Source organism: Ictalurus furcatus, chromosome 1, assembly GCF_023375685.1.
Source record: "Ictalurus furcatus strain D&B chromosome 1, Billie_1.0, whole genome shotgun sequence".
NCBI lineage: Eukaryota > Metazoa > Chordata > Actinopteri > Siluriformes > Ictaluridae > Ictalurus > Ictalurus furcatus.
This window is the reverse complement of record NC_071255.1, coordinates 14,894,053-14,921,314: the sequence shown is the minus strand read 5'-3', so window position 1 is coordinate 14,921,314 and position 27,262 is coordinate 14,894,053. Positions and strand designations below refer to the sequence as shown.

The 27,262-nt window shown below is 38.2% G+C and overlaps 2 protein-coding genes across 3 annotated transcripts in view; both read right to left on the bottom strand.

The window, feature by feature from the left end:
* Positions 1-1,839: 1,839 nt before the first annotated feature.
* On the bottom strand, positions 1,840-18,044 carry gsdmeb (gasdermin Eb). The gene is made up of 10 exons (XM_053628036.1): positions 17,767-18,044; positions 17,072-17,291; positions 12,600-12,792; positions 10,141-10,315; positions 8,077-8,194; positions 7,605-7,721; positions 6,185-6,312; positions 5,290-5,494; positions 5,052-5,125; positions 1,840-4,691 (listed from the first exon to the last, which is right to left on the bottom strand). Exons 2-10 carry the CDS (start codon positions 17,280-17,282, stop codon positions 4,458-4,460), a joined length of 1,455 nt encoding a protein of 484 aa, XP_053484011.1. The 5' UTR covers positions 17,283-17,291; positions 17,767-18,044; the 3' UTR covers positions 1,840-4,457.
* Positions 18,045-25,471: 7,427 nt separating this feature from the next.
* Positions 25,472-27,262, bottom strand: part of osbpl3b (oxysterol binding protein-like 3b) — a 74,135-nt gene continuing 72,344 nt past the window's right edge. For both annotated transcript variants that reach the window (XM_053627996.1, XM_053628004.1), the window contains 2 exons: positions 26,825-26,947; positions 25,472-25,605 (listed from right to left, as the gene is read on the bottom strand). In XM_053627996.1, the coding sequence (XP_053483971.1) occupies positions 25,509-25,605; positions 26,825-26,947 (220 nt within the window). In that variant the 3' untranslated portion in view covers positions 25,472-25,508. The remainder of the gene's footprint in view (positions 25,606-26,824; positions 26,948-27,262) is intronic.

Sequence of the window (27,262 nt, the reverse complement as noted above, 5' to 3'; positions counted from 1 at the left end):
AAGTTATTCTGATCGATTACATTTTTCCTATGATGAATCATTTCTATCCTGATGGGAGTGATCGCTTCCACAATGACAATGTCGCCAGGGCAAGCAAGAAAGCTCACTATATGGTTTATATGAAAATCATATGCTATGGCTTTCGCAGATCTCAGTCATTGGATCTAAACTCAGTTGAATACCTGTAGGAGATTTTGGACAGTGCTCTCCACCACCAACTTCAACACCAACTAAAATATATTTTGAAGAATGATGTTCTCTCTGTGTATAATCTATGCCAAGGCACACTGAAGCTGTTCTGGTTGCTCATTGTGGTTTTGCCTCAGTAATACTAAGAAGCTTATAATTGAAGGAGATAATTGGTCCGCAGTGTCACACAAATACTTGATTGACTTGATTTACATTAAACCAAATGGTGAGGGATATGACTATGTAGCAGTTACAAATCCCCCCCAAAAATTTACATATGGCTGCTCTAAAAAAATTAATAAAAATTAATTCAAGCTACTAACAGAAATGATTATTAACTTAATCATTACATCAATGTCAGTAAAGTTATAGGATTTATTTTAGGGCAGGAAAAACATTCGTCACTGATTTTTGTGCCTCTGCCATTAGGGATGTCACAGTACCAAAAATCTAGCAGTCGGTACTAATACCACCAAATGTACACGATACTCGATACCAAAGGCGATATCACGGTGTGGTATAAAAATAAAAAAATTTAATTAAAAACTCCTGGAGGACATCCTCCTCTGGCTGATAGTGGCAAAAAGAGAGAGAGAGGGATATTTTAGTTATCAAACACTGTCTGACAATGAGTGGAGGCTACAGTGGAGGTGCACTCCTAAACGCACACACACACACCCCTTATACTCTGAATGCAAGCATTAGTTTAAATTCACTGATATGGTGGCAGGCCAAAAAGATTTATTAAAAGCATGAACATTTGAATAATTATTAGTGACATTAGGCTACATTTAGCTGACAGGACACGGGCTGAATGGCGATGCATGGTGGCCCATTAGGAGGTAGTTTATAACACTGCAATGTGTTCGAGCCGTTAACAAATAACTGGCTATCGCAAACATTACATGGAGCATAACGTTAGCTGGTTTCACAGCCACAATGCCAGCTGCCTCAAACAAACATAATATAGGACCGTCTTTCAGGTGCTTCGCCAAATTCCAGGTGTTTCCTCGCTTTGTTTGAAATGAACAATAGTATCGGTTGCACACCGACTTCAGAGCATCAATTATATGTTTGTTATCATCCTCCTCTAATGCGAAGTATTTCAATATAACTCATACCACATTTCCTCTCAATGAGTCAGGGTGGAGCTAAACTTTTGTAGTTTTTCCCGTGTGCTTGTTGGCGTTCTTCTGCTTCTTTACCACTTGTGGACCGACTAAAACACTTGTGCGTATTTGCTGCCCCCTTCAGGTCCAGAAGAAGTGCAACCTCGATGGCTTCATTACACACGGTACCTACGCTACTGCAGAAAAACAAGTACCGCTGTCACGTTTTAAGAATGTTGGTACTTACTTGGTACCGAAGTATCGGTTCTCGTGACATCCCTATCCGCCACTAGGTGATTGAGGCATTATGTTTTTTCAAGTTGCTCCCAAAAGTTACAATATTGCACAATATTTCAAGAACAAGGGGTCTATCCCTCTACTGCATGCATTTTGAAAGCAATGCTTTTAATTGATTCTCTTTTCTGGGATAAAATGAACTTACTGGAATTTTGTTTTTAAATATTTGAGTGGATGCTTTTTAGGTATGTTGCTTGGAGACAACACTGTGACAATAGAAAAAAAATAATCAAAGAACCAGATAATCATATAAAACTGAATTTTATTTAAGTATTTACAAAGAAATTGCTGAGTGGCAATACAATTCGATGCTAAATATTAAAATGTAACTTAAAAATTAAATCCTGCATGCGAATGTCCATTAAAATGTTTTTTTTGTCCAGTAAAAGGAGCGGTACACATTATACGTGAACCTAACTATATGCTTTCATAGAAGATTTGCATTTGCAAAACTTGCATTTGCCTCAGCTTTCTACCCTCAATGTCCAGTAGTCTTGTTTGGTCATGTCATGTTTCCCCGTCAAACCTGTAGCCTTCCCTGAACTTTCACTATTCTCTCCGAAATCATATTTGATCTAGTTGAGCAAATCATGAGACTGCATATTCATAGATTGTAGACATGTTTATATATAAAATAACTTGTTTCTGCCAGTAAATATTCATCAAAACCTGTGCCTGCAACATCGTCCCTTTCACTGGCTATAGCTGTCTACACACCATCATTTTCAACCTCAAACCCCACCAATACTGTTTCCTCAACACTAAATCCTAACTCATCCTCAGTATCCTCAAATGAAATCCTCAATGTTGAGGATTGCATTTTCTGAGTAAAAGTGACATTAGGGCACAGGTTCCCAACCCTGGTCTACTGATTCCTGCTTCCAACACACCTGAATCACCTAATCAGCTAATTAACAGTGGAATTGGGTTTACTAGAGCTGCGAAAACACAGGACAGGACAAGTGATACTCTGGGACAAGGGTTGGGAAGCTGTGCATTAGTGTAATATACTGTATACTACTACATGACAATCATACTGAATACATACTACAAAAAAGTACTTACATGTAATAATAAAAACATAATACACATTAAGTGCAGCATTCTCTGCACATCAATTCCACTGTCACACAGTGTTGCTTCTAGGCCACAAACCCATTTAAGCAATTGCTAACAACATACAAATCATTTATGAAGATTTTTAATGTTTAGAAACTACGTGCACCCAGTAACAAATGTGAATCATATGTTTGATGGGTGAGAAAATCAACAAAAATTGCTTTTCTGAGGGCAGTTCTCCAAAGCAAAAACATGCATCCTCCACAAGGTTCACCATGCCACAACAAGACTTTCAAATGGCCTCCAGAAAGTTCTGTGACCAAGTTTTTTCTATTGGTTGATTCCAAGTCATGGCTTCATCATTGACCTTCATTAAAAACAGCACCGTCTTTCGGATGAGACGTTAACCGTGGTCCTGACGCTCTGTGGTCATTAAAAATCCCAGGACACTTATTGTAAAAGAGTAGGGGTATAACCCTGGTGTCCTGGCGAAATTCCCCCATTGGCCCTTATCGATCATGGCCCCCTAATGATCTCCATCTCTGAATTAGCTACATCACTCTCTCCTCTCCACCAATAGCTGGTGTGTGCTGGGCATTCTGGCGCACTATGGCTGCTGTCACATCATCCAGGTGGATGCTACACACTAGTGGTGGTTGAGGAGATTTCCCCCCATACAATTAAAGCGCTTTAGGTGACTAGAAAAGCGCTATATAAATGTACCTGTAACAAACTAACTGTAACTAACCCTTTTATTGGCAACAAAGTGATTAAAATGGGTTTGTGACCTGAGGCAACAGTGTTTTCATGCACATCAAATACCATTTAAGGGCTATATTTGGGTTGCAGCCATATTCCGATTACAATGTTTATATGTGTACAGGCATCGGAATATTCCTGTATACATGGTTGTTGTAAGTATGCCTGAGTTGCCATTCCTAAATAGCTAGCCTACAGCTAAGCATCTGTCAGCACCCACAATTCCTTGCGGACTGAGCGTCCGCATAGATCTCCTTTCAGTAGAATTTCTGAATAAGGTGTTTACATGCAACAAATTTCAAATTAAAACAGGCATAGGGAATCCGAATTTGGGGAATCAGAATATTGTCTTAATTTGAATCAGACAATTAGATTGCTGCATTTACATTACTCAATACTAATTAGAATATTTAAAATAGTCTAATTATATGCTAATTCAAATTCTGATTAATATTGTAATATTGATGTACATGTAAGAATAGCCAGTGTAACCAGCAGATGAACAGATGAGATTTTGGAATTTATCCAAACAGGGGCAAGGTCACATGTGCTATGTTTATATGTATCAGGGCCTAAATATCAATAACTGTTGGTGAGAACAATTGTGTGGTCGTCACCAACTTCTATAAACAAACAAATAATCTCAGGTGATGACGACACCAACAACAACAACAACACAAAAAACCCCATAACAGACTTTAACATTCAGAAACCAGGTTGGAAAAATAAGCACACCCTTCCTAATTCCAGAAACATCAGCCAGGTATTACTAATGAAATGCACAAGATTAGTCAATCATCAAGAAGTGTGACTAGACTTGTGGGCAGCAGGGGCATCCCCATCAACACAGTTTCCATCGAGTCCTGCTTGTTACACTAGAAAATGATTGTTTCTCTGTATAAAATATTTATATGAAGAAAAATATAATTATATTTTTATATTTTTTAACTAGTTTTTGGTTATTCTCATTTACAACAATTTAGTCCTGTTCCAAAAGACATTTGTTCATGTGTGTTTCACAATCGGTCTGTCTTGACCCGACACTTAGTCAGTTGGGGACGCTAACGAGGCCAAACCAAAGATGGCGATGCACAAGATTAGAGGAGAGTTCCCCTGCTGGCTGCTGATCTGGGCCTGGATCAAGTCCTCCTCTTTGGACAGCATCACACTGGAAGATCCAAAGAGCTCCTGTACTTTACTGTAAGTGTCCTTTTCAGCCAATGGGGTGAGTATGCTATCCTTCAAGAAGCACTCTTTGTTTTCCATAACATTTTGTACCTGTAAGGCAGTACAGACAACACAACCAGTAAATTCATTCGTTCATCTTCAGTAACCGCTTTATGATGGTCAGGATCTGAAGCCTATCCTGGGAACACTGGGTGTGAGGTCGGAACACACCTCTGATGGGACAACAGTCCAGTGCAGGTCACCACAAACACACATTCACAACTAGAGTTAATTTAGCATAGCCAATATACCTAATGACATGTTTCCGGGAGGTGGGAGGAAACCGGAGAACCCGGAGGAAATGTGAATAGAGGGAGAACACAGACAGTAACGTGAGCTTACTCACAGGTATTCGGTTAATTCAATTACATTTATAGACTGATTATGATGTAAAGGAGACCAGATACTCACCAGCAGGTGCAGTGCCTGTAAGGTGGGGTGATCGCAGCAGGACTCTAGTGCACTCAAGCTCGACTCAGTCATCTCTACAGATGAGAGAGAAAGAGATGTTATATTGATCAGCACTACCTGGTCAAGGAAAAGGTCATGAAAAAAAATCATGCTTAAAAAAAAAAATTAGTGTAGCAATCATCTCTCATCCAGCCTTGTCTATTTCTTAGCAGCACAATTTATTTATTTCCTTGCTCACCCTCTAAGGCACTGGTGAGGACGTTTGTGGCAGTGAGGGCAGAGGGCTCCATCTGTTGTTCCAAGGGGACTGTTTCCAGTGGGGCATGATCTGCATCTTCTTTCTCCTTGAGCAGCTCCAACGTAGTCTGTACTGCTTTCTTCAGAGAGGGCGCTTTGTCCAATGTGGAGAGATCAGACTCTCTACCACAGAGCAAATTCTCCAACTGACGGAGTGAAAGAGAAACAAAGCATTTAATAGGAATACATGCACATTTTACATGCAGTTTATGTTGTACATAGGAAGTACTGTTTTGTAACAAACCACAGCCCAGAGAATTTGCATACCATTGGTTTACTCTCCAAAAAAATAAAATAATAATAATAAAATAAAAAAATCAGTAGAGCCAACATGATGCTTAGTTATAAAGCATGTTTATGTGTTGAGATTTAATCATGAGTTGTGTTATGTTGTTTAGTGTTTTTGTGTTATGTAACCTATGTGTTTAATGCTGCTTTGAGAATTATTGTCTATTTTAGTAAGGAAGGAAGGAATCAAAACTGTGAATGAATGACTGACTGTGCTGTCAGTTTTGCCCTTGGGTAATAAAGTACATTCTTTAAATAAAAAAAGTACAACTTTTCATATTCACTGTTGATAAAACTCCATGCTTACATAACAGAAACAAAGGCCAGTTCTTAAAAATGATCACTGGTTCCCTAAAGAGTAAAAGAGTAGCAGTGGGAAAAATGCACTGTGTGGGAAAAAACATTTAGTACATTAAGCTGTGCTATTATTAAATAAATGACAGAGATGTACTTCCCCCTTCATTCATTCACCTCCTGTGTGGAAAACCAAAAGCAAAGCCATGTACATGTTCTTTGTGAACTATGTTAAATGTCTTATTCTCACTCACTGCAAGGTTCAGGCTACTGATGGCTGTCTTGTCCTTCATGAGGAGAGTGATTTGCTGGAAGAGAAATGAGCGTGTGCTGGCAGGGAGTCCTGAAAGCACCTTGAACTGAACCTGCAAATTTTCCAAGTCTGAGAGAGAGAGAGAGAGAGAGAGAGATGACGAGGATGAGGGAACACCACCTTATGCTCAACTTGGCAAAAACTGAGCTTCTCATCATTCCAGCCTGCCCCTCAATCAACCACAACCTCACTGTACAGCTCGGCTCAACCACACTCAAGCCAAGCAGGACATCCAGGAACCTTGGGATGCCTTTTGATGTTAGCTTGACCTTTACAGACCACATTTCAACAACTGCACGATCCTGTAGGTTCATTCTGTATAACATCAAGAAAATCAGACCCTATCTCACCGAACAGGCTACACAGCTACTAGTCCAGGCTCTTGTCTTCTCAAAACTGGACTACTGCAATGCACTACTCTCGGGCCTCCCAGCCAGCTCCATCAAACCCCTTCAAATGATTCAGAATGCAGCAGCACGTCTCGTCTTCAACCAGCCCAAAAGAACCCATGTCACACCCCTCTTCATCTCCCTCCACTGGCTTCCTGCAGCTACCCGCATCAAATTCAAATTCAACAGCACCCCCCTACCTCAACACTCTCCCTGAGGCTTACGTTCCCTCACGCAATCTTCGATCGGTTAACAACCGAGGCATGAAGACCCTTTCCAGAACCTTCAAACTAACTGTCCCTCAGTGGTGGAATGAACTTCCAACTTCAATCCGGACCGCAGAATATTTTCAAAACCGATTTTCAAAAAACAGCTAAAGACCCACCTCTTCCGTGAGCACTTAACTAAGGTGGAGGCTACACATTGGTGGTGGTTGAGGAGATTTCCTCCCCATACTATGTAAAGCACTTTGAGTGTCTAGAAAAGTGCTATATAAATCTAAGGAATTGGGTTTCAGCATGATAGTATTCTTAGACCCTGACTTACAAAGCACTCTGTCTGGATAATGATTTTATTCTAGTGTTATTTTAAAGCAGGATATTTGATAGCCATGGTGCTATCTGATAAGGGTAGTCTCACAGCTGTTGATTGCTACAGTTCACACTTTTGGGGGAGGTATTTACCCACCTAACATCTAAGAAAATACTTTGCTCTGTACCCAATATAACCTCTTGCCATCAGACCAGTTGGCAGAGATAAACTTGATGTGATCCTGAGACTTCCTCCGACAGCCAGCATAGTACTGCAAATAAACCATATCTTACATAAAGGGCTGTGTTGCTGATCTTTAATGCAAAGTTCACGGGGAATCTCTACCGTGTGAACTCTGTGATATAACTAGGGCGCCTGCTAGTGAATGTAAATGTAAATGTCTTCTTCAGTTCATGGCCAACCCTCCACTTCAGCTCTTACCATTCCATAGCTTTTGGATTGATGGTTCACATGGAGCACTGAAGAGCAGGTTTGGTTTTGATTTGTGCAGGCTGTCCACCTCAAAGCATCCGTAGCTGTCTGGCATCAGGCACAGATCTGCGGACACAAGCCTGCAGTGGTCAGGCAAATCATTGGTGACTAACTTCCGTTTCCTGGTTAAACAGCACTAGCACAGAGCTCGTTTTATTAAAGGAAACAATTATCTAAAGGTCAGGAGATGAATATAAAGCATTCTTAAACATAAGGCACAATTTTACTTTACTCCACCAGTGAGAGCAATCAGATTGGAGTCCAAACATTTCCATGATAAAACTGTAATAAACATCTTTGTAGACTCGGCAGTCATTATCAGATCTATTGGATAATAATTAAAGCAGCATTAAATTGAAGTGCGCACTACTGATGCACTGCATATATTCTAAAATTATAATTGAGAGCAAAAAGATATTACCAAATTGACCTGTGCTGCTCACGTTGAGCTCCATTAAACTGTAAGCCAGGGCCGTGTTAGCTGGGATTTCTAGAACAACATTGCTGTCAGAATGAAGGCTGCCATTCTTTACCGAAACCTATAGAGCAGTGACAAAAGATTATAAGAGAGAGGTAAGAGCTTTTAAATGAGTCATGCCATATAGATATTTCTGAGGTTATTGATACGATTACATTCAAATCTATTTCATATTATAGTCATACAAAGTGAAATGATTTTAAAAACTAGTTGTTTCACTGGATCAGTGTCTTAGTACATCTCTGTGCTCCTTATGTATCTCTCAAATAAGCATGGTGCATGATAAAAGTCGTCTCAAACTGGTTTCATGAACATGACAATGAGTTCAGTGTTCTTCAGTGGCCTTCCCAGTCACCGGATCTGAATCCAGTAGAACATCTTTGGATTAAGGTAGAACGGGAGATTTGCAGCATGAAACTGAACTTGAAACATCTGCAGGAATTGCATGATGCAATCATCAACATGGACCAGAATCTCAAAGGAAAGTTTCCAACATTTTGTGGAATCCATGCCATGAATAATTGGGGCTGTTTTGAGAGCAAAGTGAGGCCCTACCCAGTGTTAGTATAGTGTTCCTAATAAAGTACTCAGTGAGTATATTTACATGTAGAGCTGGCTCTGTGACTTATATTAAATATAAACCATAGAAAATTTTGAAAACTGATTCACAGAGGTCTCTGTGGTTGTATGCTGACATTTGTGGCGATGAATGAAGAAGCAAAATGTCAAATTCAATATGTCGCTGCATTTCTGTTTTGCCACTAACTAAATTAGATTAGTAGATTTCTCTGCAGAAAACACAGTGGATGTCTATGTCAACATTTCTTCAATGTTATATTAGCTGTTAATCCTGTTATTAAATTTGCCAAGCTACAGGTCAGAATTTAAGAAGTTGTTTTAAGATGGTTGCTTTAGCATGAATAGTGAAGGTTACCTACTTAATCAAGGCTTTCTAGGCTTAATTCTAAACTCTTTCTAGTGGAAAAATAATGAATTGCTAATTACAACGAAGAGAAGTGGGTTATTATAGTTATAGGCTAAATGGGGCAGTGGTGGCTCAACGGTTAAGGCTCTGGGTTACTGATCAGAAGGTCAGTAATGTATATGTGACAAAGAAAGAGACGTTGGTGTTTGTGTCCCCCGGCCCCCATATAGGTTGTACACTACAATTCTAAGTAAATTAATTTGCTGATAAAGACAAACTGACAGTTGTGGTCAACTTATGGTTTGATAACTTTAACTTTTGGCAAGCTTTAGTTTCTATGTCCCTATTTAGCATCTGAGGAACTTTCTCTCAAAAATTCTAATTAACCCGGAGAACTTCCTGTCATGCCCCCTTCACTATGTTTAAATGTGCACATAGCGCAAGATCTCGCTTTGGTTCCTCAGTGTTGTAATGAGATCTCCTACCTCATTTCAAAAAGCACTGTGCCTCTATTCCTTCCAAAAACTTATAAGACCTTCCTCTTCAGCAAGATCACTTTCACTTCCTCACCATCTGCTTTGCATGAATCATTTTATTATGTCTTGGTTTTATTTTTTATGCACATAGGTTTGAAATTGTCCTTTTATTACTGATCGAAATTGTCTTTTTGTAACAACCTACAACACTCTAGCACAAACTAGCATTTGCCTCTAGTTTTCTCTAATGCAGATGTGCTAGATGTTTTGTATAACTGCACCTTCAACTGTTTAGTTGTTTTTCAAGTCACTCTGCTAAATGACTAAATATAAATGTAAAATCCATAGCAAGTAGTTAGGGTCAGTCTAGTTAAGCAAAAATGACTACCACTTCAATTTAAGGCACTCCTTCAGATGACTGGTTGATTATATAATATGAATCAAGAATATTTCAAAGATGTTCTAACAGCTAAGAGGTAAGTATGGAAGACAAAGCCTGGCATGCTACCTCAGTTCTCAGGTCATCTAAAGCTGAAACTGTTTCATATATAATTAACATGAAATTTACATTTCAAACAGTATAACGTGTAACCCAGTAGGTCTGACCTGAATCTTCTTGGGAACAGTGAACCCAAGAAAGGCTGAGAAGCTTCCTCCCCCGTGTACTTCCTCAATAACCATGCAGGTCTGTGTGGTTATGATTCGCTCCTTTACCAGCGCGAACACCTCGCGCTGCCGCTGCAGTGTCTGCTTCAACAGGGAGTGCTGAAAATCCAGACGTCTACACAGGAGACATAATACAACATGATCAACAACTAAAGAAAGTATATAACGTAGCATGTGCCTTTTAAGAAAATAACATTCACAAAAATATAGAATCCAGCTTCATACAGAATAACCCCACACTGGTACACGATCATATACTTCAGACAATTTCCTCCATATTTTACCGCCATACTGAAATGACACTGACTGATTAAAAACAACAACCAAAAGGTATATTATCTGACCACTTTTTGCAATTAGTCCATAAACCACATAATAAAATGTCAATGCAAGCAGCTCCATAACCAACAATTTGCATACTGTAACCACTAAAACTGGATCCAAAATGCAGCCTATCAATCACTCTAACTTTCTATTTGCTCCTTTACTGAGGTCTGTACAAGATACACAACAGATACTAATGAAATTTGCAGAACCGTTTATTGTTATTGCCATACTTGTCTTGCAGTAGCCCTAACCGCAATCGCAGGTCATAACATAATCAGCAACCTTCATCATGTAAACTATGCAAAAAGTGAGATTTTACAACCACTAAAAGCTGGCTAACTGGTAAGGTAAGAGATTTTGAAAATGCACAATAATCATGAGTGATATCAAGTAACATAATATCACCAAGCACTTAAATAAGCATTTTTTATAAAAATACATTTTTAAAAAACCCATTAACTTATGTGCTGTTGTGCTTTACTAACACCTCTCTAATAGGATTTTACTTGACAGTATTCTGACCTTTTTGTACTAGTATGAGGAAGGTGCTCTTGATAAGGGTGTCTGCCAAACGCAGTAAAAGTAAATGTACCGAAAATACCGTAAATATATGCGACATTCTCAAGTCACCGTACAGCAAAAAGCTGGTGAGTATTAAGGAAGACTGGATCCCAGTGCTGAAACTGATTTAATGTTTATCTTCTTCTACCCTGAAACTAGTTTACCCTGAAACTAGTTTATTTACAATAAACAGAAAATGCAGAGGCTGATGGAAAGAAATAGGACAATAATAGGACGGAAATAGGACGGAAATAGGGTGGAGCACAATGTGATATTTGGGTGTTGGATGGTGCAGTCATCCATTTTAGAGTTAGGTTGCTAGAACAGAAGTATATTTTTAAGAGTAATGAGAAAGTCATGGTAAAGCACCTAATGTCGCATTCAAATTCAACCGTCACTGCTTAACCAAAATTGCTAGGAAATTCATTGAGGTCAATTCAACTGTGTCACACCTGATCTAAAAAGTAAGAGATGACTGTACTCAGTAATTCCCAGCACATAATATCTCAAAATATTAGAATAAAGAATTTATAATACAGAAATGTCGACCTTCTGAAAAGTATGTTAATTTATGCACTCAACACTTGGTCGGGGCTTTGCATGAATTGCTGCATCAATGCGGCATGGCATGGAGGCTATCAGCCTGTGGCACTGCTGAGGTGTTATGTGCTCTAAATTCTCCTGATAGACGGCTGCAATGACTTTCGACTTGAGAAAACCCAGTGGAGCAACAACAACAGCTGACATGGCCCCCAAATCATCAATGACTGTGGAAACTTCACATTGGACTTCAAGCAACTTGGATTCTGTGTCTCTCAACTCTTCCTCCAGACTCTGGGACCTTGATTTCCAAATGAAATGCAACATTTACTTTCATCTGAAAACTGACTGTGGTTGTGTGTACTGAACCAGACTGATTAAAGGCTCAGGAAAGCTTTGCAGCTGTTTTGAGATAATTAGCTGATTAGAGCTAATTATATTATATTAGATTAGACATTTCTGTATTATAAATTCTTTATTCTAATATTTTGAGATACTGGATTTTTGATTTTCAAGAGCTATAAGCCATAATAATCAAGATTAAAACAAAAAAAAAAAGTAAATAATTTTATTTGTAATGAATCTAGAATATATGAAAGTTCCACTTTTTGAATTAAATTATGGAAATAAATGAACTTTTCCACGATATCCTATTTTTTTTAGATACACACATAACAAGCAATCTAAACAGCTCTGTGCCATATTTTATGGTGAAATTAACCTGATTTTACAAGTAACAGCTTTGATACAAACAGAAATATTTATTCCAAAGTTTTACAAAAAAAAACAATTCAGCATGTTATGAAAGATTCCAGGATTTCATACTTTTGACTCAGCCTGCAACAAAAAGTCTGCTAGCAAAAAGTTTCACTTCCCCTTCCACTTCCCATTATTCTTTTTTGGGGGGAATCATGCGTGAATGTATGACACTGTAAACTCCACAATGACATGACCCCTTCTCATTCACTTACCTATCTTTAGAGTCACGTAGTAGCTTCTGAACATCCACTTCTTGCTTCTTAAGTCTCCCAAATGAGGATGCGATTTTGGTCGAACCTTTTCCTTCGATGTTCAGGTTTCCAGGACCGATACCTGCTTCAGCTCCCCCAGCTGTGTTATTTTCCATTGTACGATTATAGTTTAAAAAGTCTGTCTCGATCAGAACTGTGGAGAACACAGGAAGGAATCATTTCATAAAGGCACAGTGCACAGTTCAACTCTCTACAAGACATTTCCATCATTCAGCCTGCTCCACAGGTGAGCAAGTGTTTTACTCCTCTTATACTACAGCAAATTGCCAACAAATGATCATTTATGAATGAATGGCACATCATACTGTTTTTGGTTACATTTAATGTTGTGGAACAATCACAAAATGTCATGTTCCCCTTCCAGCATAAATATGCTTTCATGTATCGATCCACAATTTGAACCGTGGCTATGATCCTTGGATATTCCCTAATAAACATGTTCATCTCACGCAATTGCGTCCTGCTTCTTCACCTCAAACCAACACATTACAGAAGACTTCATCGCCTAAAGACACAGCTGAGAAACATGATCAATGCAAGTCCGGTATGCCATATCCTTGCCATCTTGACCATGGAAGTGGATGCAGGAGCTCTGCCTCCTGACTCTGGAAGAGGATGCTGTCGCTCCATGTCCAGACTCCTGCGAGGACGCTGTCGCTCGGCCTCCTGAATCTGGCGAGGACATTGTTGCTCCGCTTCCTGATTCCGGCGAGGACGACGATGTTCCACCTCCTGACTACAGAGATGATGTCATCGTTCCACTCCATGGACGACGTTGTTGTGCCTTTTGTTTTGATTTGATCACTTAATTCGTCCTTTTGTTTTCTGCGTTTGCTGGTTTCCCTGTATGAGCTGCCTAGTTCTCTGACCTCTGTATGTTTCTTAGATTTATGATCATGGATATGCCTGTGTTAGCCCTGTCTGGCTGTTTGTTGACCCATGCTTGGAACCATGGCTATGATTTTTGGATGTGCCCTAATAACCATGCTGATCTCATGCAACTGCGCCCTGCCTCTTTATCTCCAACCAGCACATTACATAAAACAAGTTCCTGTTATCACTATAGACATTTCCTCCACAGCTTCTCCTTTTTCATGTCACGTAGACTTAATTAAACACAGCTTGCCATGTCACTGGGGGTGGGGGGGGTTGGGGGGGCTAGGGGGGAATTTACCTGACATGCAACCCCATATCATAAATGAGTGGGGAAATTTTTATTGTTTTCTTCAGGGAGTCATCTTTATATGTGTCATTAGAGCGTTCCAGCATCATCTCCTTTTTCACTTTGTGATTCATCACTTCCTGATTCATCAATGAATATCACTTTCATCCAATCATCCACATTCCATGATTGCTTCTCTTTAGCCCATTTGTTTTCTTCTGTTTAGGTGATTGTGCTGGTTTTCTTTTGGCTTTTCTATATGTAAATCCCATTTCATTCAGTTTTTCATTTGTTTTATTGTGTATTTTCTATTTTCAAGGCAGCAATATGCTCTGAGTTTTCTATCCTGACGCTTTGACTTCTTCCTTGGTCTACCCGTATGTTTTCCTTTTATAACCATCCAATTTTGTTTATATTTGCACCAAATTTTAGACACAGCTGACTGGGAACAACCAACATCTTTTGTCACACTCCGTGTCGGCTTTCCTTCTTGAAGGTGTTTTATAATCCTTTCCATTGTTTCAACTGAAAACTCTCCTGTTGGGGCCATGTTTCCTTTCAATAGCCAAGTCCAACAGCTCATTAAGGTCTGTAAGCACACTCTTAACTGCAAACTAATTTTCATTTTAAGATTTGTGCCAATATTTGTTTTAGAAATGCAAATTATAAGATGATTCCATATTTTTTTCTCTACTAGACTTGAAAAAAATATGCCATTAATTAAAATAATTTCATTTAATTTGTTTGAGGTATGTTTCATGCAGTCAGAATGTTATTTGAATGTTATCAGTTATTAAACAAAAATTATTTTGTGTCATATCTGTGATTTGTTTATTTGCTACAAAGTAAAAAAAAAAAAAAAGCTGGGTGAACATCCTCTAAGTGAAGTGATCCTGTAATTTAAGCTTAGGGGTTGTACTGGAGACAGCAAATGGACTCAAGCATGCAATGAAGATATACAATGCTTTTGCACTGAGTTAAGGCAGAGACTCAGTTCAGCAGTGTTGTTCATTGACCTTTCATATGCCTGTCTTTATACTAAAAAAAAGCATATTGTTTGGAGGAGATATGAGATAAGTGTAATGTTATTAGGCTATATATTATATAGGTATTTATATTTTTTATGTTTATATTTATATTGTATTTACACTCCAGATATCTGAAAGAAAGAAAGAAAGAAAGAAAGAAAGAAAGAAATCTCAACTAGTGTCCCCCCAGTGTATTGACATTTCTACCATTGATCATACCATACTGCAGAGCTACACGAGAAAAGATACAGGTAAACAAAACTATTTAATTTCAGTCATGCTCATAGAAATAATGAGTGTTATTACACTGCTCATTATCACACCACAAGATTTTACTTGTCAAATGAATGAACATGAAACATTAATTTGAGATGGAATTATTTTATTAACGTACTTGTGGAGTTTTTGGAAAATGGCATGCAATAATCCTGAAAATAGGTATATGTGAAAATAGGGATATGTGTTATAAATTTTATGTTATAAAATAGGTATAAATGTTAAAGCGAGTCCCCTAAAAGGATAAGTGGCCCCTGCCTGGCCCCCAGCTACTATGGTCTAGAATCGCTACTGTTTATATAAAATAAAACTTAAATTCTTTTTCATTTTTGGTGACGTTTTACAACACGACTATATGTAGTATAGAAATTGAGTTATCAGTGTCCCAGTCTGTACGTTTACTTGACAACAATAATCCAATATTAACCTGATTAAGACAATACTCTGATTAAGAAACTACCATGTAAACAGCAATTTTTATTACCTTAATCCGATTAAAGTCATACTCGAAGTAAACACAAATCAAATTAAGACATGTGGAGTACTCCTGTTTTAGTCGCATTATCAACATGTATTACAGACATGTACACACCTTAATCACACTATTAATGTCGTGTGGGAGTTTTCACCACATTCAGCAACAGGACACGTACACACACGGCAGTGCTCAACCGTTTTACTGCAAACAAGTGAGCACGGCTGCGTCCGAAACTGTGTACTTACCTGCTATTTAGTAGGAGAAATACATGCATCTCGGCTACTATATAGTAGGTAAGTACGCGGTTTCGGACGCAGCCCCTGGCTTCAAACAGTCGTCTATGTGCACGTATAGCATGACAAATAATTAACTGCACTTGAAGCGTTCATAAAAATGAAAAATAAAAACACCCCAAACTGTATATGGTACCATAACGAAGACGAACTGTATGTCGATACATGAAATTCTGGAGGGAACGTCGGACAGCGTGGCGATGTAATGACATGCTGTTAATCGCTCTTTGTTCTATAACATGTAAAACAGGAACATGAAAGGAATCGACTCATGTAAACACAATATTGTCTTACTCAGAATAAGGTCAATAATTAGATTACTGCTGTCCATGTAACCATAGTGCAGCTGTAGTGAGCCAGTGTACACGATAGTGATAGAGGTTATGTACGTGACGTCACAGTAGGCGGAACTCGCTGCGGTCACGCTCACTGAGTGGCAGCATTAATGTACAGCGTGAATTCCACAAAAACACAGAAAAAACAACGCATCTAAAATGGGGAAACGCTGTTGTGCAATCGACTGTGCTAACTTTTTACAGCGTGCCAAAAACCCACTCTGGTTTTTTTTTTTTTTGGCACGTGGAATTCGTGTCGTACAACTGACTGTGTTTTAACTTCATAAATATATAACGTTAGTACGTGGAAGTAGTGTTAGCGACAAACAAACTAGAACTAGCTAGCTCACGGTTTACCAGATAAAATTATAGAATAAAATAAAAATATTTGCACATACAACCAGAGTGTTTATTTGTGTTCTTGTCACTTTAATTTCTCCAACAACTCCCGCCTTGAAGTAGGAACAAGCGTGAAGTAGGATCAAGGCTTCTGTATGCCTTCAGGCTTTGCTTAGTTTATTTTCTCGAAATCAGTTACATATAAATGTCGGGAAAACTGATTTCTGGCCACATACCAATGTCCATGGACCACGGGTTCTTGAGTAAATTGTAAGGGTAAATATTTTCGCATCTTCCCCTATTAAAACCACCCATTCTGCCCGGATGTTTTGCCCCGGGAAAGTTACGTAAATGCATACCCTCTCTACACCACCTGGAGGGCTGATCGCAAATAGGTTCAAGGTGGGGTTGTTTATTTATTTATTTTATTTCTTTTTTAATAGACTGTTTTAGGCCTAATTGTACTGTAATGAATGTCCAGTCAGTGTAAAAGCGCTGTACCTGGACTGATGGGCCTTTCCCCGAGCAGCACATCGTTCAGATTGAAGTCTGTGGGAATGTATCTGGGTTGCTGCCAGCACCAGAAGGGATTCCGCTTGATGACCAGCGAGGAAACCGTCAAATTATCCGATTCATTCAGCCGGGAGACGGGGATTAAACAGCCATCGGGGTCAATCGCATCCACGAATTTCCTGGTCGCTTTAGCAAACATCTTCAACCACTACAATAGAGAACAAAGTTATAACTGCCAGCTCAATAACCTTTCACTTTCTATATCTATATTCCTATAGCATCTTCTGTGGCATTATGTTTCACATTACTGCCACGTGACTGGAGCTTTACAAACCCACTGTGTCCCACTGCGAGTAAGATAACGTTATTGTTTTATAGCCTTTAAACAATAAACACATCGAAAACCTAAAGGTACAGCAGTAGGGTGAGTGCTTTCCTTTTCCTCGAAATGTTTTATTATTAGTTTTACCTGATGTCACTTCGTTTCACACATGTATCTATTCACTCATGAAGAACCTAGATGAATTTCTGGCTTAGTTCTTTGATGACGGAAACAACAAACAAAGCCGCACGACACAAACACGCGTGTTAACAGCAGCTTGCGTTTCTTGGATTCCCGCCCAAATAAAAGACATTTTTACTGTGAATATTCTCACAGCAGAGAAGAAAACGCCGTTTCTTACCGTCTTTGTACGGGGGCTGTAGTAAAAACAGTGCCTGAGACAATCGTCGCGATATCTTCCTGAGAATATGTGCGAGTTACTGTGTTATACTCCCTCAGGGGGACTCTCCTAACCTCAGCTCCACCTCCACGCTGTTACTGACATATTACAGGCGTTTAGGTTATTTTTTCCATCTTGACTAAATATTTCCTGCAAAACCTTAGAAATAGATGCACTGTACTAAAAGTGGGAGTGAGAATCAGGTAGGGTGGTGTTGTCTCTGTTTTTTTGTTTGTTTGTTTGTTGTTAAATTCAGTTGTTATTGTGTCTTGTAGACTACATGTAAACATCTGTTATGTGAAATAGCTTATTTAGGTCAGTACTAAATAAAAAAAACCAAAATGTATTTTTTTTTAATGATCCATCGTCTTTAAAAAATAAATAAATAAAATTTTGCAGATTCTGCAAAGGGTGTGTAAATTTATGAGCACAACTATATACACTGATCAGCCATAACTTTAAAACCACTGACAGGTGACGTGAATAACATTGATTATTTTGTTACAACGGCACATGTCAAGGGGTGAGATATATTAGGCAACAAGTGAACAGTCAGTTCTCGAAGTTGATGTGTTGGAAGCAAGAAAAATGGGCAAGTGTAAGGATCTGAGCCACTTTGACAAGGGCCAAATTGTGATGGCTAGACGACTGGGTCTGAGCATCTCCAGAACTGCAGGTCTTGTGGGGTGTTCCTGGTATGTAGTGGTTAGTACCTACCAAAAGTGGTCCAAGGAAGGACAACCGGTGAACCAGCGACAGGGTTATTGGAGCCCAAGGCTCAGTGATGCACATGGTGAGCTAAGGCTAGCCCGTCTGGTCTGATCCCACAGAACAGCTACTGTAGCACAAATTGCTGAAAAAGTTCATGCTGGCTATAATACAAAGGTATCAGAACACACAGTGCATTACAGATTGCTGCATATGGGGCTGCATAGCCGCAGACCGGCCAGAGTGTCCATGCTGACCCCTGTTCACCACCGAAAGCACCTACAATGGGCACATGAGCATCACAACTGGACCATGGACCAATGGAATAAGGTGGCCTGATCTGATGAATGTTTTATTTTTTATTTTTTAATTATTACTTTCTTTCTTTTTTTTTTTTTTTTTTACATCATTTGGACGGCCGGGTGCATGTGCGTCGCTTATCTGGGGAAGAAATGGCACCAGGATGTACTATGGGAAGAAGGCAAGCTGGTGGAGGAAGTGTGATGCTGTGGGTAATGTTCTGCTGGAAAACCTTGGGTCCTGGCATTCATAAGGATGATAGTTTGACACGTGCCACCTACCTAAACATTGTTGCAGACCAAGTACACTCCTTCCTGGCAAGGGTATTCCCTAATGGCAGTGGACTCTTTCAACAGCACACTGCAAAAATTGTTCAGGAATGTTTTAAGGAACATGAAAAAGAATTCAAGGTGTTGACTTGGCCTCCAAATCCCTATCTCAATCTGATCGAGCATTTGTGGGATGTACTGGACAAACAACAGTACAGTAGCTGCCACTGGGCATTCTCATATTCATGTGAGGTGAGCATTGGGCCCTAAAAGTCAACCACAAAAAGATCAAAACTCTCATATTCCAAGATCTTAATCTTAATCTAGTCAAGTTAATCAAAATCTATAAATAAATATTTTGATTTTCAGTCCAGCGATCAGATTTTTTTCAAAGAAATACTGCCACTGGCTTGACAAAGTTTCTATACTTCATAGATATACAGTAGGTGCATTGATTTTAGTTTGTTTGATTTGATTTGTTGTATATCAGTCATATTTGGCTTTCGTTTATTGGTTTAGGTTTTAATAAATTGGAGTGATACAAACTCATGCAAGTGCAGTCACATGGCCTATTGATATTAGTTAGCTAAATATCATGTTGGATAACAAAAAAAAAAAGATAATCGAGCACAATAAATAAGTAAAAATCGTAAAGTAAACCTGTTACAGGTAAGGACCTTCCTTTCTATTTTATTTTAGGGATTTCATTTGGACTATTTTAGGGATTTCATTTTTTCAAAGGGGCCACACTGCTCTCTGTTAACAAGCCAGAATGTGTTGTGTCGAATGCTAACAATGCTAAGATGGTGGCTATGGAATGCCATTTTTGTCAAAATTAAATAAATAAATTTGCCTGTGATATAAATAATAAAATGAGTAAAAGCAGCAAAACATATATAAATGAGTAAATATATTGCAAAACAAACAAACAAACAAACAAAATATTGTTATGAAATATTATTTCATTATATTCATTTTCACAATAAATGTCACTTTTCAATTGGTTTTATTTCATAATAACAGTTTTAATTGAATTTTTTTTCAAAAGACTACTTTTATGTCATAATGCCTTTTTAAAATTTCATAATGACATTCATGTCATAATGACACACCATTTTCTTAATCTCATAATCTGTTTTATAGTAAACCTCTTACTTCAAACAATAACGCTTTCAGAATTTTTGTTGGAAATATCTCATTATGTTTTGAATGGACGACAGTATTGTTGGGAAGGGCAGGGAACGCACACAGTGCGGGGAGCCCCCTTATTAGTAGAGGTAAAAAGCAACCCAGCTGAATTTTTGGGTACTTTCACACCCATTAGTCAGGGAGTCTGAATCAGAGTGATAGCGATACTTTTGCTTTGTTTGCCCTTTGGTATGGTTTGTCTTTGTCCTGCACAAGGAACCAAAAAGCTATCAAATGTAAGCTATGTAAACCCAGAAATAAGATGACGGGGTGTGAGGGTGGGGGGGTGGGGGGGGGGTTCCAAACACGATTCATTTCAAATGGACTTAACACTGCATATGTGAAAGCACCTTAATTATCATGCAGCCAGACAGTGACTATTAGTGAGGAGAAGAAAAGCCCATTTTGAAAAGCACAGTTACTTTTATGCTGCATTCGATTAAAGGTCATAACTCATAACCCTCTAACTCATAGCTCTAACCCTAACCTCTGTCTAGGAAAACTTAAAGAAAACAACCCCTCAACTCAGAGCTCATAACTCACAATCTATAACACTTATCCCAGTTAGCTGTTCTGAGAAAGAAAATATAAATAACTCATCACATCTCACTCATCTGGTTAGCGCATTGCTAACAGAAGATGGAGGTCCATGTTTGTTTGCCACTTTTTTCCCACTTTTTGCCGAATGTAATGTAAGCCAAATGCAGAATAAGTGTACTTTTTCCACAGTACCATGTCTATGAATATGAAGGCAAAAGTAATAAAGCTTCAAATCTTCCAGTGGGAAAGGGAACAGTTGTAGAAAATACAGCTTGTTATCACTGCAGCCTATGTAGCATGTATGTTTGTAGCAAGCATTTCAAAGAATCTGACTACTGAAAAATCGCTTGCAGACTATTTTCCAGCTAAAAGTTTTTGACAAATTTAGAAAGCCAGTCATTTGTTCCTCTTTTGTAATTGCCTCAAAGTGAGATCTAGAAATTTCTCTTCCCTAATTTTTGTGTTACAAATTCAGTCGATGAGTATGACTGATATTTTTGCAATGTAGTTTCGCCCCTGTGTCACCTGTGCAAGTTTACATTTCTGTTATTGGTTAACACTTCAGCTGAGAAAGGTTTAGTGGTGGTGGACAAGATGTTGGAACACTGCTTCTAATAGTGATGTGACGTATGACACTGAAGTTTCGAGGCACGTATCGAGCACAACACATTCTCCAGTGAAGCCCCGTATCGGGGTGTGTATTGGTTTCACAGAATCAAGTGATCGACAACAAACGAAGCCTCACTTCCTGTCCATTCACATGCGCAATTCGCTTTCCGTGTCGAAATGTTCGAACCCCAGATCTTACGTTCGTCTGTTGGCTCAGTCTGGTTGGTTTGTTTGTGAGGAGTACTGTACTTTGAAAGTTGGATAATCAATATGTTACATTTAAATCATCACTACTTATTTGTCACAAATTATTTGTTGTTTTTGTTTTGTTTTGATTGGTGAATTTTTTCACTATGGTTTTTGTTTTGGTAATTTCTACACTTTGGCATTGCAGTTTCTTTGTACACCGGAATCCTCTGTACCATGTGAAAGTGTTCTCTAAGGCAGGGAAAGTAGTGTCAAAGAGGAGAAATAGACTCAGCCCCAACAGTGTCAAACAGCACTTATTTCTCAATAAAAATAATTAAAAACTTATTTGTCACCTTTCTGTCATTCCCACAGTTACATAAGCACTATTACTGCCAAGACGCATAAGCAAATTTAATACCCAGATGATCTCATCACACAGTGTCCTTATCATAAAATCGTTTTAGTCCCACACTTTATATGAATGGATCGTTCTGTCCATGTCAAAATGAATAATTTTCATTCAAACTTATTCAATTACATTTTTAATTCCAAGTGATACAAGTAATATGATGAATACAAATAATTTCAGGCAAAATCCTTGCCATATGTAACTCTTTTAGTCATATATGTGTACATTATTCTTCTGTTACATCATATTTAAGTATATTAGTTCATACTGGCATTTATTGCCACAGTTTAATGGCTAAATTAATTTATCAGAGGGAGAAATTCAACACACACACACACACACACACACACACACACACACACACACACGCATGTGTTAGGCTTTTATTTGTGCACATAACACTGAAACGATCTATGGAGTGTGTGGTGGCTGCTTCATCAGACGGAGCTTCCTCCACGGGCTTTTGGCTGCTTTATTTTTTACTAACCACGAGAGGGCGCTGTTTTCAACACTCTCGAAGCTTAGAATCTTTTCCCGGAACAGTGAGGGGAAAGCCTGCTTTATGAGGCTTCATTTCCACATCCATTTCTAATTCTAATTCTCTTTGTTGGTCATGAAAAGTGAGTAACTTTTCAAACTTCGTTGACAAATTTTTATATATGCCAATCTGGCAAAACACTGTGGAAGAGTCGTTTGTTCATCCGGTGACCGCCCCATAGGCTGAATGCAGTGGGGCAGTGAAGTGATGAATGAACGACTGGAATCCGAAGATTCGAGAGGTGAATTAATCATTTCTGTTTCCGGTACAGAATCTATGGGATGTTGCTGCACATGCGCATTCAAAAATGAACGAATCACTCTCCGTTCCAGAGTCATGGTAAATAGTCTGCACTTATATAGCGCTTTTTTAACCTTAGCGGTTCCAAAGCTTTACACTACATATAAACAGTACTTTCGAATCTGCAATCAGATTGAATTCTTTCGGTTAACGAAAATGGGCGCAAACATAGCTAATGTTTGGTAATGATGGTCTGTTGTGTTATTATATCTACGTTCTTCTACAGCCTGTGTGTAAGCCTATTACTCAGGATAATGTATAAGGGGCAGCTTTGCTATTTAGCTAACTATGTAGATAGAAATGTGTTTGAATTTACATGAGCTCATTAGCTAGCTGATGAACCTAGCAAGCGATTCAAATCCCAACAGAGGTTGCCTAAGTTAGCTAGCCAGTTAATGTTCTTGCCACTTTGATGTTTATTGAGATTTTAAATAACAAGACAAAATACAACAACAACAACAGCAAAAACAATAAGAAAAAGTGCAAGATTGCCTATGGTTACAGTGGTCTACTACAAAAAGTATGTATCCTTTTGTTTGTGTGTATGTTACTCCAAATATATTTAATATTTTTCCTTCATCTGTAGCTGGTAAGTGATTTTTTCCCAATATGTAGATTTCTCTTACAATTTCCATCCATTGTTCTACATTTTGTGGTTCTATCCTATACCAAGTTTTTTGCGATTGCTTTTTTGTTTGTAATATATTGCAAACAAACAAAATTTTCCTGTAGAAATACCTGCAGAAATTCTATGAAGGAAAATGTAATATGCAGGAATTATATCCTCCAGGAATTATGTGCTACATGTCTATTTAAAAGACACACTACTTGCAGGACTATTGTGCAGGATAGATCTGAAATTCTGCAGGACATGGCCAGTGTTTATATCCTGCAGGAACATACAGGGGGGAAACAACTTCATGACAAAAGCAAAGTGTTTTCACAAATTAATTATTTTATTGAATTAATATTTATTGAAATCAGGTCACATAATAACTAATGCAATCTGCAATTTTCCAAGCTGGAGTGCTATTCACACCTAAACATTGGTTTTGTATGGGTTGGAATTCAGCTACAGATGCATCTCATGAGGCATGTACAAAAAATGCTGAGCTGGCTCAGTTGACCTTGATTTTGGATCAAGACAGGAAGACATTCATCACAGAGGATTCATCACTATTGGGGTCAATAGTAACAGAGATGTAACGGTTATGGGAAAGACAGTAAATTGGGTTGGAAGTTGTAATTTAAAGGACACGTTAAATTTTTTTCACTTGTGATGCTCATGCAATATTGTGATGTGTAAGGAAAAACAGAAGAACTCCTAGTGAAATGACTAAAAATGCAGGATGTGATTTATAATATTCAGCAACTACATCGAGTGGTTATTTATAGTAGGGTTGCAGGTCTTAAACCTGCCACTGCAAAGATTTTTAAGAGTTTGGTGGTGCCAAACCCACATACATGACATCTCTGTCAGGACAAGTAGATACAAATCTCGAAACTTCTCAACCATATTTAAGCTTGGTGCACCAATAAACCAAAGTCCTCACACATCACAGCAGAAATTCTGCTTTTTATAGAACTCAACACCAAAGCACAAGGACAACGCTTTATAGCTTCCATGTTATTTACATTGTTCAAATTGACAGCATTTGAACAACAGTTAATAATAGCACACAAACTACACTACAGGATAAAACAGTGAGCATCACTTTATTCAGTGAATGGAGCATCAGAATATAATAAATAACAATAAAAAGCTAGTCAGAGATATGATTTACTGAAGAGATGAAACGTAGCAGTAGTCAGTGTGATTTCCTCAGTTGCTCTCTTTTCCAGGAAGAACTTGATGGACACAGATTACAAAAAAAGCTGAAACATTCAGCTAAACATCCAAATGCAGTGTGGTGACTATTTATTATTTGAAACAAAGCTGTGTGATTATTTCTCAGATGCTAGCAACATTGTGACACATGTTGTGTGTGTGTTTGTTTGTTTTTTAAACATGATTAAAGGATATAATAAAGACATTATGGAATATGTGTGACCATAAGGCATAAGACAAGTGTGGAATTCATACTCCAATATGTTCCTCATATTGTACACAAGAGTACCATCTCTTTTGGAGGTAGACAATGTTACTTTGATAAGACGACAGCATATTTCAGACATGCATGCGCAAAGTTCTTTTGTTTCAGGCAGGACTCAGGCATTTTACTGCCTGTAGTATCACTCTGTACTGTAAGTGTACAGTATGCAACAGTGTGTGTGTCAGTATTTTCTGTGCTACTAGTTGCACACAGCAGTGATACAGATGACAAACTGGGCTATGTTTGCATAATTTCTAGACATTCAAGAAAGATGCCTGCATAAACATAATGTAAAATATAATAGAAGCATATTAAGGCATTTAAAATCGAATATTACATAATGAAGGGTGCTTGAATATGGTTAAGTTCTGGAAACAGTGTTGTAGTTCTAATAAAGTTCTTCTTCAGTTTGATTATCAGGCAAAAAAATTGCCTTCCTCTGTAGGGTCTGTTTCCACCCTCCACTGTAAGATGTGCTTTTGTTCCATGCACAGAAGGTCAGAGCAGGCAGTTGTGAGGAGAAAGAAGAGGCTTGTGAGTGAGCACTGTTCAGATGTAGTTCACCACAGCACTGGACAATCCAGATTACTGAAGCCTGGATCTTTCCTCAGGTCCCAGTAAGTGTTGTTGCTGATCCATGTGTCATCTTTTGATTTCCTGTAAGAATCAAGCCAAAAAAATATTGGATTAAGCTATGGCTTTGTAAAAAGGTATTTAATGGAATGGTTATGTATGTTTGTGGTAAAGAAAAAAAATAACACAGAGTTATCCAAGGCTACATTTAAGCATACAGAAATCTAATGCTGAAATTTCTCCTAAACCCATATATATAATTATGTATAACATTTATACTTGCAATGAGAACAAATAAAAGAATACTACAACCATTTTAGCAAATATCTAATCTAAATGATCCCCTGAACTGCTAAAGAAACATTTTGTTTAAGGTATCTACAATCATCAAGCTCAGGCCCACAGACTGCATAGAGGATATACAGCAGACCATGACTCACCATCCAATATCATCACATTTATTGTAATGAAAAATAACACAGCGGATATTAAAGTGAAGGACTGATAGAACAGCCAAACTGCAAATAAAATATATTCTGAGAATGTAAACTGAATTGATATTTACTAATACAGATGTGGGTGGGATTAAATATTGCACTGCAGTGAGCCACTAGAGGGTGTCTGAGACACTTAGCTACACTTTTCAACCACTTGAACCCAGTTAATGTTACAGTTCCTTCAGGATTTTGTGATTTTGCGATCGCAGAAATGAACACAAAATCAAGCTAACGTTGCAATATTCGGAGGAGCTTGCAATTGTTCAAAATTAGATTTGGGCCAAGACGCATCACAACATGCATTCAGTCAAAAGCCTCTTCGATTCATGTGCGTCGAACATGGGTACAGATAAAAGGTCTCATTTACCAACAAATATCACTGTGAAAGACCGTGCAGAACAATTTCATGCAATTGCAATTTCACCAATTCTAGTAGTACAAAAAACACCACAAGTTGCACCTCAAATATTGAAAAAAAAAGTTGCAGCAAAATCAAGCATTTTTGGCTGCAGCAATCATAAAAAAAAAAACCTCCATGAAATCCTGTACGGACTGATTTTATATACAGTCTATGGCTTGAACACTCAAATCACAAAGTATTTTGCACCTTAAATTCCCAGGAGCTATCATTCATATTTACACCCTTACAATCCTTAGCTTCATAACCACATACCATCTCTATTAGTTACACTGTAGTTACTGTTTCATTCATAGTAGTCTCTGAATGCCTTAACATGTGTACGTGATTAATAAGCAGGGTGCCTAAGATGAATAGACGTTGCACTGTAAAGGAAAGTGGTTCTTACTGGAAGAACCGTGGCTGATGTTCCATGTTGTTCTCCTCGAGGACTCTGCGCCTATCTCTCTGTAGCTGTTCGATTCTTTGCTTCTGTGTTTCTGCAGAATCAACATTCCCCTCCTCCAGTAACCTACACACGCACACACGCACACACGGTACGTTGGAAACTTGGCATTGTCCCTTTACATTTGCAGGCCAGAAATATTTCTGAAGCTACAACTTGATGTCAGAAAAGAAGTACAACTGCAAACATAGACAGATTTATAAAAAAAAAAAAAAAAAAAAAACCTGTCCGAACAGTGAAGTGATAAAATTTTAGTATTGAATCACCCTGCTGTGTAATAATAATAATAATAATAATAATATATATATATATATATATATATATTACTTCGTAGCAAATGAAAAAATCACAGATGTGACACAAAACAATTTTTGTTTAGTA

What these genes read in the sequence shown, in the direction of transcription:
- gsdmeb (XM_053628036.1), bottom strand. Translation starts at nt 17,282, where the DNA reads ATGTTTGCTAAAGCGACCAGGAAATTCGTGGATGCGATTGACCCCGAT. An exon ending in GAGCAGCACAGGTCAATTTG is followed by an intron (nt 7,722 to 8,076) that starts GTAATATCTTTT and finishes TTGTGTCCGCAG; the next exon opens with ATCTGTGCCTGATGCCAGAC. An exon ending in CCTCACCAGTGCCTTAGAGG is followed by an intron (nt 5,126 to 5,289) that starts GTGAGCAAGGAA and finishes TCTCATCTGTAG; the next exon opens with AGATGACTGAGTCGAGCTTG.